This window comes from Oncorhynchus kisutch, linkage group LG2, assembly GCF_002021735.2.
Source record: "Oncorhynchus kisutch isolate 150728-3 linkage group LG2, Okis_V2, whole genome shotgun sequence".
Taxonomy (NCBI): domain Eukaryota; kingdom Metazoa; phylum Chordata; class Actinopteri; order Salmoniformes; family Salmonidae; genus Oncorhynchus; species Oncorhynchus kisutch.
This window is the reverse complement of record NC_034175.2, coordinates 48449011-48461626: the sequence shown is the minus strand read 5'-3', so window position 1 is coordinate 48461626 and position 12616 is coordinate 48449011. Positions and strand designations below refer to the sequence as shown.

The window sequence follows — 12616 nt, the reverse complement described above, 5'->3', positions numbered from 1 at the left end:
TGGAACACTGAGCAAGGACTGCAGCCTCAGCATTTGGGCCAACTCCTCTGGGCAGTGCTGCGGCAGCAGCACACATTCTTGAAGAGAGGGTAGCGATAAGCCCAAATTATCTTCCATTTCCACAAATACTCCACCATGTTAATAGGCTCTGGAAGGCTACTGTGGCGCTATGGTCTCTCCCTGCTGATAGCAAAGATTCCACCCCCTCAGAAAACTGCAACTCGGTGGCTCTCATTCAAGAGGAGTTATGACAACCACACCTAGACATTGGGCCATCGTTGTTCTTACCTTGCAAAGAGAAGGCCGCCAGCTCCACTGCTGTGTCGAAAGGACATTCTAACCTGTGATACAAGGACGAGTGTTCAGTAGGAGAAATAAAATGCTGTGGTCTGAGTGCTGTTGCTTTCAACAAGGTACAGTACACACTAGGAAAGGATACTGTCTGAAGAGATCAGTCACAGCGGTTACAGCAGGGAACTACTGCATCTAACAGCCCATTTCTCGCTCCAGAGCTAATACACAACAACCCGGTGTTATTGGATTGCCGGACAAACATGAACACTAATCCCCATGTAAGCGAAAATGGATACTAATATTCACAATCTACTTATTGATGTAAATAGTTTCCTTCCAACATCACGTGTGTAATCCACTACTGTAGCTAAGCCTCTTAGCATCTGTATCATGATGCAACAGAACAGATATAGCTAACATGTCTATAGGCCAAGTACATCATTACAACCATGTTAAATATATTGAAGCACATGAAGTCTACACTAATGTAATATACTGTACATCTAATATAGGAAGAGCAAAACAGTGGGTGAGGGAGGTTACTTACTTGCCACTGAGGATATCTTGTTTTAGTTGCAATACAAATAGATATCTGCGAGAATAAAAGGGTCATTTGTTCATAAAAAGTCCAGATTAATGTCCCCAATAAATACAAATGTTCTAAAAACAATTGGTGATTATTGAATAGTAAATAAGACGACGACAAGGTGACCTGGTCAACTCCTCATGCAGGTTGTTGGGTTCTGAGGAGTAGAATTTGACCCTCATGTGAAGGCAGTATGGGGGTCCGACTGCACAGAGGTAGGGGAGGAACGGAAGAGAGGAAGGAAAGAAAGAGGTTTGAAATGAGAATGGCATTAATTAAATCCATCTGTTTCTGGCTGTTCCATCAACATACCCATCCATTATACATCTCTAGAGCTACATTGGTACAGAAAAGAGGCAATAGAAGGGCTATAGCTTGTGTATCTCCAATGATTGTGAGGTCAAGAACATATACTTACTTTTGACTTGTTTTTTAATGCTTTTTGTAACGTCAAGCCAATGCTGCAAAAGAGACGAGAAAAGAACACATTTCAATGACAGGAAAGAATCAACCATCTAGACTCAAGAGAATCCATGGCATGGACAAGGCCAAAAACACATGTGTTCGACAGCAGCCTCACCTAGGATACCACACAGTATGATTGTGTCACTAGAAAGGGAATTTCTGATTTGTAACTCGTCTGGGAGTTGGGAGATGAACAATTATATGAGGGAGGGGCAGGGGTTTAGGAGGGTGCGTGCGTGAGTAGGGGGGTGGGGTGGGGGGTGCTACTCAAGCTGATGAGGGAACGGAAGGTCTCTGCCACAGCCCTATTTCACACTTCTCTCCCCCACATTCCTCTCTCCAGATCTCCCTCCCTACTACCTCTCTCCTCTCCTTCCTTCTATGCCCGTCACACCATATCAGCTTGCCCTGGCTGCTGGGTCTTTGATAGACACTGAACTTAATCTTTACTTTCTGCGACAAACTGTACTTGAACCTTCCACCAATCCCTATTCCAGAGAAGAGCAATTCAAGTTCAGTGGATAAATCTAACCATAACAAACCCCTTCCTAATTCTTAGAACAAGGTTGGGTGGGTGGTAGTAAAAGTGAGTCTCTAGGATTGTCTGCTACTCTGGTCTTACCGGTACTTGTGCAGAGTCCATGAAGCGTAGTCCGAAGTAGTCCTTCTCTACGATGTCCAGATGATACATGATCTGGTCAAACAGCTCCTCACCTTTGGCTTTTTTCTGACAGAGCAAGAGAGATGTCAGAGGTCACACAGTCATTAATCTGGAAGCAATGTCATCAATCATTCAACAGACTAGGTCTAGACTTTTCACCTTGTTCTCTTTAGCATTTTAATAATAGTTTCATATTTCAAATATTTTTTAACTGTTGCTCAATGTTATTTATTATGGTTAACACAATACAAGTGGAACGAGCAAGTGGAGAAGTTTCGCTAAGTCACTACTGGTGGAAAAGTTCTAGAGCTGTTTTAAGGGTGTCACGCCTTGGTCATTGTATTTTTGTGTTTTCGTTATATATTTGGTCAGGCCAGGGTGTGACAGGGGTTTATGTTATTGTATTTTCGTATTGGGGTTTGTAGTATTTGGGATCGCGGCTGATTAGGGGTGTTGTATAGACTTGGCTGCCTGAGGCGGTTCTCAATCAGCAGTCAGGTGATTCTCGTTGCCTCTGATTGGGAACCGTATTTAGGTAGCCTAGTTTCGCTTTGTATTTCGTGGGTGATTGTTCCTGTCTCTGTGTAGTGTTCACCAGATAGGCTGTATTAGGTTTCACGTTCCGTTTGTTGTTTTTGTATTTTATAAGTTATTTCATGTATCGCCGTTTTCTTTATTAAAGATCATGATTAACCACCACGCTGCATTTCGGTCCGACTCTCTTTCGACAAACGAAGAACGCCGTTACAAAGGGTTCGTGTATTCTTCCCTGATACTCCACTCCCCAGACACACTGTTGATTTCATTGCCTCTATAACTGATTAGAAAACACGCAAAAAAAGAGACGAGAGCCAAATAGAACATATTATTTAGCTGGCTTCGCCTACTTTAAAATCAGGCACACTGCCACATGTTTAGGTCTTTCCCTTCTGTTCTGGTGAGCAGTTTGAACTCTATGATAGAGTGTTTCCTGCAGTCAGTCTGACAGGTCGTACCAGTCTCCAGTCTGCACTGCTCAGATGGGGTGTTAGCTGCCCAACTCCTGTAGCCTGCTGCTGTACTAGCTAGTTCAGTACACGGCCAACTTCAAAATAGCAGGAAGAATGGCAGCACTGGGGTCACCATGGCAACCTGTTAGTAGGCTGCAACACAGCGAGTCAGCGTGACCCCAGTCAGTCTTTACTCTCTGCCCAGCAGTCTGACTGACTAACCACACACAGTAGCCAGACAACACAGTACACAGTCTGTAGCCCTGTAGTGAAGTCTCAGCTAATGAGTGATCTACAGGCCAGCCTATGAAAACAAAAACGCTCCCACTACCTCTGTCCTGCCACACACCACCAGAGAGCGAGACACGGAAAAAATAAAAGATGTGGTTGGTCGGTCGATCACTCCACTGCGCTGAATGACATTGAGGTCATTTGTGTTCAAGGTGACTGAATGGTCAAATCTTATAGAAGGGGTGAAAACGCCCCTTGTAGTGGCTGGCAGAGTTCACTGCCATTCTGCAGAGCTTTCTTTGCCTCGAGTTTCTCAGATGAATACAAGCAACGTTAGACCAAGTCCACCAACAGAGAGGACACTCCCAAGTGCACAAACAATGGAAACGCACAACACTAAAGATGTAGCTTAAAGCACACAAAATCAGAACATGCAGTAAAGTCTGCAACAACATTGCTGAAACCTAACAAGCATATTACTGGTTGTGACACTGCTGTGTGCATACAGCAACACACACACAATCCCCTGTAGGGGAGCAAACATTGACATGTGCAGTGAGGACTCAGGCCTGCACTGCCATGCTCTGGTCGGGTACATTATACAGGGGGAGTGGTCGTGATGGGTAGAGAGGAGAGGATGCTGCCATTGAACAGTCCTCAGTGTTAATCCAAGCTTGCCGGACGCTCACGCAGGCCCCATAGAGTTGGCATAGCTCACAAAGCGCCCCTTCGGCCAGGGAGAATGGACACAAAGGAGCCATTGTGCGCTCCAGTGAACCCCAGGCCTCGCTGTCGCATTGTTCACCAGAGGTTTCCAGTCTGCCCGACCAACCATCTGCCTTTGGAGGCACAGTTACATTCCTAAGGCTACTCCCTGCATGCAAGTCAGAGGACTGCCACTGAGGGAGGGGTACAAAATTAAATTAAAATCGGCCTCCCCACCCTACGCAAGTTAGAGCCACTGAGGGAGGACTGCGGAAGAAATATGGCAGCCCCCCTCCTTCTTCCCACCAATTGTCTTAAAAGCTTGAGGCTCCCTTATTCAGACTGGACTGAGTTCTGGAGCTGGAGGTGTCAGAGAAGAGACGAATCATTAGACTATTTACTGTGCCGTTTGTGTCAAAAGGGATAGCTGCTGCTTTAGAGATGTAACCCCAGGAAACCCTTTGGGTTGACATAAGCATTCAGCCATGTAGGTAAGAGCAATAAACAAGCTACGCCACACACTTTCTTCAAATGTCATTCTGGACAGTTTACTGACCAGCACCCAGGGTTGCACATTTTGGGGAATATTCAGAGGTGGAAACATTCCATGGGAATTAACAGGAATATAATACCATTTAAATGTAGATTTTCTTTTTGCATTGGATATAATTACCATATCATATAGAGACAGAGACCTTTGCCTTTTCATAAGTAGACATAATTGCAAATGATTAAATCCTTCCAAAAATTTTTTTTGTTTGTTTTGTTACGAATTGAACTTTAATTAAATGAGTTGACTTTCACTGAACAACAAAAGGGAATATATAATGGTCCCCAATGATCCATCGCATCTCCCAAAAACATTTCAACATACATCTGTAAAATCATAACCAAAGCTTTAGTTTCTAGACTGTCTTCCTCTCAGGCTTCCATGTCTTCTCCCTGGACCTCCTCAATGTCCACCTCTTGAACATCAGACTGAGGCCTCATCTTCACTGTCACTTTCCAACCTTGTTGAGGATGGCTCGTTGTCAGGCTCAAAAAGCCTCAAATTTGACCAGATGGCCACCAATTTTTCAATGGTCAGCCTGTTGTGTGCTTTGGTTTGTGTGTTCCCAAACAAGTACCAGTTGCGCTCCGAGGTGGCTGATGTTGGTGGGATTTGAAGGATGGAGGCAACAGGGGAAAGAGGCTCAGATCCACAAAGTCCCTCCCAGCAGGTGGCTGATGAGATATGCTGGCATGACTGCCATATTGCATCTCCATCCCAAAGCCCTTGCTTGGAAGTGTACTTCGTCAGACTGCCAAGAACCAGGCCAAGGTGGCGAGACACTGTAGTGATGACACCATAGGCCCTTTTTGTCTCTGCTCCAAACAGGATGCTCTTGCCATCATATTTGGGGTCCATCATGTACGCTGCGAGTGTATGGGCTTCAGGCAAAAGTCTTCACACTTTTTGATGTATTTCAGAACTGCAGTGTCCTCTGCTTGGAGCAACAGCAAAGTGGACAGGGCAGTACAAAAGTATTCTATTATATGTGCAAGCAGAGTCTGCACATCAGACAGGATGGCATTGTCACCCTCAATCTGTGCAATGGCTACTGCTATAGGTTTCAGGCTGCTTACCACTCTCTCCCAAAATACATCATCCAGGAGAATCCTCTTGATGGGGTTGTCCATATCGGCAGTGTGTGGTATGGCCATTTGTTGGAGTTCTTCCCCTCCAGGAGACATTCAAACATGATGACAACACCACCCCAATGTGTGTTGCTGGGCAGCTTTAAAGTGGTGCTCTTATTCTTCTCACTTTGCTTGGTGAGGTAGACTGCAGCTATAACTTGATGACCCTTCACATACACAACCATTTCCTTGGCTCTCTTGTAGAGTGTATCCATTGTTTTCAGTGCCATGATGTCCTTGAGGAGCAAATTCAATGCATGAGCAGCATAGCCAACGGGTGTGATGTCGGAGGAAACACAGCGCACCAGCGACTCCTGTGGCGGGCCGGGGGCAGTGTGCGCTAACCAAGGTTGCCAGGTGCACGGTGTTTCCTCCGACACACTGGTGCGGCTGGCTTCCGGGTTGGATGGCGCTGTGTTAAGAAGCAGTGCAGCTTGGTTGGGTTGTGTATCGGAGGACGCATGACTTTCAACCTTTGTCTCTCCCGAGCCCGTACGGGAGTTGTAGCTACTATCTTGTCTAACCGCTACTAAACAATTTTTTTTTTAAAGACTACTGTACTACTTTACTGAAATAAGCCAAAGGTGTTAGATTTCACCAATACAAACCTAGCATCTTGTACTCGACCTATGTCAACATGTTTATTCACTATTATTCACTATTACAGTTAGTCCCAAGTATGGCTGCTGTACAGTAGCAACATGCATGTCAGATATCACACAAAATATCTAAACTAAGGGACAGACCATTAGGGCCAAAGCGGTCTCAGAAGAACACAAAGAAAACACAAGGCCTTGATGATCAAAATGAGTTATTGCCTGGGAAGCCCATTGGCAGCCTAAACAGTGACGTTATTACGCAACCCAGCAGTTCTGCTTCGTAACACTTAAGTGAATAAATGGTCAGACTATATCAACTAGCCTAGAACTCTTACATAGCAGAGCTATAGATCCAGAGTTACAGCTAGCCTAACAGTTCACAATGTTCTTTCCAAATGGATTTTCACATGACTATGACAAAGCTATTAGAAAACTACACGCAGGCTCATGTCCTGAACTCCACAAACTCTTCAGACATAAACATGGACGGCCTATCCCATGTTGTAATAACTCCCACTAGCATTGCATTCAGAGGCATTGCCAAAAAAAAGAGAGAAAAAAACTACTGGAGAAGCTCTGTGACAATAGACCTATAGCATTTACAGTGGAATACACCTCAAGTACCTCGACTAACCGGTACCCCCTGTGTATAGCCTCGCTATTGTTATTTTACTGCTGCTGTTTAATTATTTGTTACTTTATTATCTACTTAACACCTAGTTTTTCTTAAAACTTCTTAAAGCATTGTTGGTTAAGGGTTTGTAAATAAGCATTTCACTCTAAGGTCTACCTACACCTGTTGTATTCGGTGCATGTGATCATTTTCATTTGAATTTAATACCAGAGTGTCATCAACTGGTTTGACTCCTGGTTATGCCTTAGAAATTCCAACCCTGATAAATCAAAGAGGACATTGTGGGCCAAGAGCATGTCTTCCCATTCGAGAAGACCATCTCCACTCACTTGGCTCCTGGCTGTGGGTGGGTCATGTGACCAAGTGTGCTGTAGAGGGATCATGGAATTACAGGTGATCAGCAGCACTCAATACAACAGTGAACTACACGTAAACACACTGGCACGCACCTCTCATGTGGCCAAGTCACACCTCAGTGAGTCAAGACCTGACTGTGACACTCTCAGTAACTCATTAACAGCACAGCAAGAGGGCAACAAGCTACCTAAGAACAGGCCCACAACATGATTAGGGTCTTGGAGCAATACACGCAGTCAGCCAGGAAAGCAAAGGCTAGCTTTTTCAACCTGATTTGCATGCTGTAGCTCTAACTCCAAAACGTTTTGGGACACTGTAAAGTCCTTGGAGAATAAGAGCACTTCCTCCAAACTGCCCACTGCACTGAGGCTAGGTAAGACTGTCACCACCGATAAATCCACAATAATCGAGAATATAAATTTTTAAAAAATCCACGGCTGGCCATGCTTTCCTCCTGGCTAGCCCAACTAGAGGTCGACCAATTAATCGGAATGGCCGATTAATTAGGGCCCATTTCAAGTTTTCATAACAATCGGAAATCTGTATTTTTGGGCGGCGATTTGCATATTTATTTATTTTTTATACACCTTTATTTAATCTTTATTTAACTAGGCAAGTCAGTTAAGAACACATTTTTATTTTCAATGACGGCCTAGGAACGGTGGGTTAACTGCCTCGTTCAGGGGCAGAAAGACAGATTTTCACCATGTCAGCTCGGGGGATACAATCCTGCAACCTTACAGTTAACTAGTCCAACGCAATAACGACCTGCCTCTCTCTCGTTGCACTCCACAAGGAGATTGCCTGTTACGCAAATGCAGTAAGCCAAGGTAAGTTGCTAGCTAGCATTAAACTTAACTTATAAAAAACAATCAATCATAATCACTAGTTAACTACACATGGTTGATGATATTACTAGATATTATCTAGCGTGTCCTGTGTTGCATATAATCTGACTGAGCATACAAGCATACAAGTATCTAAGTATCTGACTGAGCGGTGGTAGGCAGAAGCAGGCGCATAAACATTCATTCAAACAGCACTTTCCTGCTTTTTGCGAGCAACTCTTCGTTGTGCATCAAGGATTGCGCTGTTTATAACTTCAAACCTATCAACTCCAGAGATGAGGCTGGTGTGACCGAAGTGAAATGGCTGGCTAGTTAGCGCGCGCTAATAGTGTTTCAAACTTCACTCGCTCTGAGCCTTGGGGTGGTTGTTTCCCTTGCTCTGCATGAGTAACGCTGCTTCGATGTGGTGGCTGTTGTCGTTGTGCTGCTGGTTCGAGCCCAGGGAGGAGTGAGGAGAGGGACAGAGGCTATACTGTTACACTAGCAATACTAAAGTGCCTATAAGAACATCCAATAGTGAAAGGTTAATGAAATACAAATGGTATAGAGGGAAATAGTCCTATAATTCCTATAATAACTACAACCTAAAACCTCTTACCTGGGAATATTGAAGACTCATGTTAAAAGGAACCCCCAGCTTTCATATGTTCTCATGTTCTGAGCAAGGAACTGAAACGTTAGCTTTCTTACATAGCACATATTGCACTTTTACGTTCTTCTCAAACACTTTGATTTTGCATTATTTAAACCAAATTGAACATGTTTCATTATTTACTTGAGGCTAAATTGATTTTATTGATGTATTATATTAAGTTAAAATAAGTGTTCATTCAGTATTGTTGTAATTGTCATTATTACAAATGCAATTTATTTTTATTAAATCGGCCAATTAATCGGTATCAGCTTTTTTTGTCCTCCAGTGATCGGTATCGGCGTTGAAAAATCATAATCAGTCGACCTGTAATCCCAACCCCGGCAAACAGCTCCTCACCCCTCGCAGCAACATTCCGAGCCTCCCCAGCTTCTCCTTCACCCAAATCCAGATAGCTGATGTTCTGAAAGAGCTGCAAAACCTGGACCCGTACAAATCAGCTGGGCTAGACAATCTAGACCCTCTCTTTCTAAAATTATTCCCCGTGATTGTTGCAACCCCTATTACCAGTCTGTTCAACCCATCTTCCGTATCGTCCGAAATCCCTAAAGATTGGAAAGCTGCCGCGGTCATGCCTCTCTTTAAAAGGGGGTGACACTCTAGACCCAAACTGTTATATACCTATATCAATCCTGCCCTGCCTTTCTAAAGTCTTCAAAAGCCAAGGTAATAAACAGATCACTGACCATTTCGAATCCCACTGTACCTTCTCCGCTGTGCAATCCGGTTTCCGAGCTTTTCACGGGCGCACCTCAGCCACGCTCAAGGTACTAAACGATATCATAACCCCCATAGATAAAAGACAGTACTGTGCAGCCGTCTTCATCAACCTGGGCAAGGCTTTCGAGTCTGTCAATCACCGTATTCTTATCGGCAGACTCAACAGCCTTGGTTTCTCAAATGACTGCCTCGCCTGGTTCACCAAATACTTCTCAGACAGAGTTCAGTGTGTCAAATCGGAGGGCCTGTTGTCCTGACCTCTGGCAGTCTATTGGGGTGCCACAGGGTTAAATTTTTCAATAATCTTTTCTCTGTATATATCAATGATGTCGCTCTTGCTGCGGGTGATTCCCTGATCTATCTTTACGCAAACGACACCATTCTGTATACATCTGGCCCATCTTTGGACACTGTTAACTAGCCATACAACTCCTTCTGTGGCCTCCAACTGCTCTTAAACGCTAGTAAAACCAAATGCATGCTTTTCAACTGTTCGCTGAACGCAAACGACTAGCATCACTACTCTGGACGATTCTGACTTAGACTATGTGGACAACTACAAATACCTTGGTGTCTGGCTAGACTGTAAAACTCTCCTTCCAGAATCACATTAAGCATCTCCAATCCAAAATTAAATCTAGAATTGACTTCCTATTTCGCAACAAAGCCTCCTTCACTCACGCTGCCAAACATACCCTCGTAAAACTGACTATCCTACCGATCCTCAACTATGGCGATGTCATTTACAAAGTAGCTTCCAATACTATACTCAGCAAACTGGATGCAGTTATCACAGTGCCATCTGTTTTGTCACCAAAGCCCCAAATATTACCCACCACTGCGACCTGTATGCTCTGGCCCTCACTACATATTTGTCGCCAGACCCACTGGCTCCAGGTCATTTATAAGTCTATGCTAGGTAAAGCTCCGCCTTATCTCAGCTCACGATAACAACACCCACCAGTAGCACGCGCTCCCGCATGTATATCTCACTGGTCACCCCCAAAGTCAACACCTGCTTTGGCCGCCTTTTCTTCCAGTTCCCTACTGCCAATGACTGGATCGAATTACAAACGAATTACAAAACTCGCTGAAGCTGGAGACGTAAAATTGCCCTCACTAACTTTAAACATCAGCTATGTGATCAGCTAACCGTTCGCTGCAGCTGTACATAGCCCATCTGTAAATAGCCCACACAATCTACCTACCTCATCCACATATTGTTTTTAATGTACTTTTCTGCTCTTTTGCACACCAGTATTTCTACTTGCACATCCATCACTCCAGTGTTAATTTTCTAAACTGTAATTACTTCGCTACTACGGCCTATTTATTGCCTTAACACCTCACGCCATTTGCACACACTGTATATAGACTTTTTTTCTTCTATTGTGTTATTGACTGTACACTTGTTTATTCCATGTCTAACTCTTTTGTTTGTGTCGCATTGCTTTGCTTTATCTTGGCCAGGTCGCAGTTGTAAATGAGAACTTGTTCTCAACTAGCTTACCTGGTTAAATGGAAGAAAAAAAAAATTGTGGGGGCTAGTCAGCAAGTACTATACAGCAGAACCTTATATGTGGGAATCAACCAACACAGACACAGAGAGAGAGAGAGAGAGAGAGAGAGAGAAATTCAGCCTCAGGGCACCTGCCATGCAAAAAATGTCCTCCTTCCTTTTTAAATATCTTTTGAAGACCCTATACAAAACAGCCACCTGTTACTTTCTCATGAGGCATGCCTTGATAATAGTTGAAATAATGTTTTTGTGTGTAAAGTCTCACCGGTAGGTCCACACTGACATCAGTGCCGTCCAGCAGTGACACACGACAGGTGATGACAGACTTGGCCTCCCCGGCAGCAGGGATGTGTGTGGTGGCCCGCTGGGCCTCTCTCAGCCGGGCCTTCTCAGCATGCTTACGGACGGACCGCCGGCCCAGCGTCCGGCGGAGGAAACTCAGCATGGTGGGGGCCTAGTGAACACTAACTGCACATGTGCAAGGAAGGATTACTGATACAATCTGTCGTGTTCCTCAATCAGAGGGCTGTGATGTTAAAACAATCTATTAAATAATGTGCTGTGACAGAAGCCATATTAGTATGCAAATCAAAATGGTGTGACTTATCACCACATCTAACCTAAGTGCTCTTATCTGCCTAGGTATTACTTTTGGGCTTTTCTGTGTGTACAATGTTTGTAGTGGACTAAACTTCAATCCATGGTAAAGGAAGGTTATGATGAACTTAACTTGTTGGTGAAAGAAGTTCATTAACTTCCTTCACTATGGAGTGGAGTTTTAGTCCGCTAATGTTTGTAGACTCCCCACAATAATCTAATGGTTGTTCCAAACGGCTAGCAATGAAGTTGTGAATAAACACTTGCTGTATTAACCATAACGTTACACTGTAGTTAGCTAAATTGGGTAGTGTATTATTAGCCATTTGTTACATACATTAGGGCTGTAGTTAATGATAACAATTTTACAGAGCAATTTAGACTGAACATTTGGACTGCTCACTATCAGATAGTACAGACTATGCTATTAGCTAGCTATGCGGTACCAGATAATAGGTTATGCTAGTTAATTTGCTGGCTAGTTAGCTACCTGGTAACGTTAACTAACCAACCAACTAGATACTTAGCTAGACGCTTTGCCCGAATAAATATTGTATTAATTTCATTTCATTCAAGTATTAACTATTGAAGAATAACTCGACAAAATTGGCTTTGACTAGTCACATCATGAGCGAGAGCAACAGGTTTAGCAGACAAGCTACCTCTTGTGATAACGACGCGTTACTGAAGCAACAGATGAAAGAAATCAGGCGACATACACTTGCTGCTGCTGTCGCCGATGGCCACTTGTAGATCCGAAAGTCCTAAAGGAATAGCAACTCACGAAAGACTTGGCTAAAATAACAACCAATCCACGTGCATTGTTCACTTTACAAACAAATGAAAACGAATGTTTCCATGGTTGATAAGTATTCTACTGTATTTCCTATTGGATCGATACCCTAACGAGATAATTTCCACAAGTCCCAAGAAAAGAGGGAGGAAAGATTTCCAGCAGGAAATGACGTCAAAATAAATCCCAAACACACAGCTATTTGTATTTAAAGAGACATTAGGGTGTTGAGTGCGGTCATTGGTTGGGTGCATAGAAATGTAATTATATTTATATTGTTGGGTGT

At 43.7% G+C, this 12616-nt stretch overlaps 1 protein-coding gene across 7 annotated transcripts in view; it reads right to left on the bottom strand.

Annotated features, from left to right (window-relative positions):
- The window catches only part of epb41l5 (erythrocyte membrane protein band 4.1 like 5), a 46452-nt gene extending 33966 nt beyond the window's left edge, over nucleotides 1-12486 (bottom strand). For 6 of the 7 annotated variants that reach the window (XM_031796278.1, XM_031796298.1, XM_031796271.1 and 3 more), the window contains exons 1-7: nucleotides 12200-12486; nucleotides 11206-11408; nucleotides 1968-2072; nucleotides 1299-1341; nucleotides 1007-1085; nucleotides 842-886; nucleotides 289-341 (exon numbers count right to left, since the gene is read on the bottom strand). In XM_031796278.1, coding sequence (XP_031652138.1) covers nucleotides 289-341; nucleotides 842-886; nucleotides 1007-1085; nucleotides 1299-1341; nucleotides 1968-2072; nucleotides 11206-11385 — 505 coding nt within the window. In that variant the 5' untranslated portion in view covers nucleotides 11386-11408; nucleotides 12200-12486. The remainder of the gene's footprint in view (nucleotides 1-288; nucleotides 342-841; nucleotides 887-1006; nucleotides 1086-1298; nucleotides 1342-1967; nucleotides 2073-11205; nucleotides 11409-12199) is intronic. The other variant, XM_031796274.1, reaches the window with a different exon arrangement.
- Nucleotides 12487-12616: the final 130 nt, after the last annotated feature.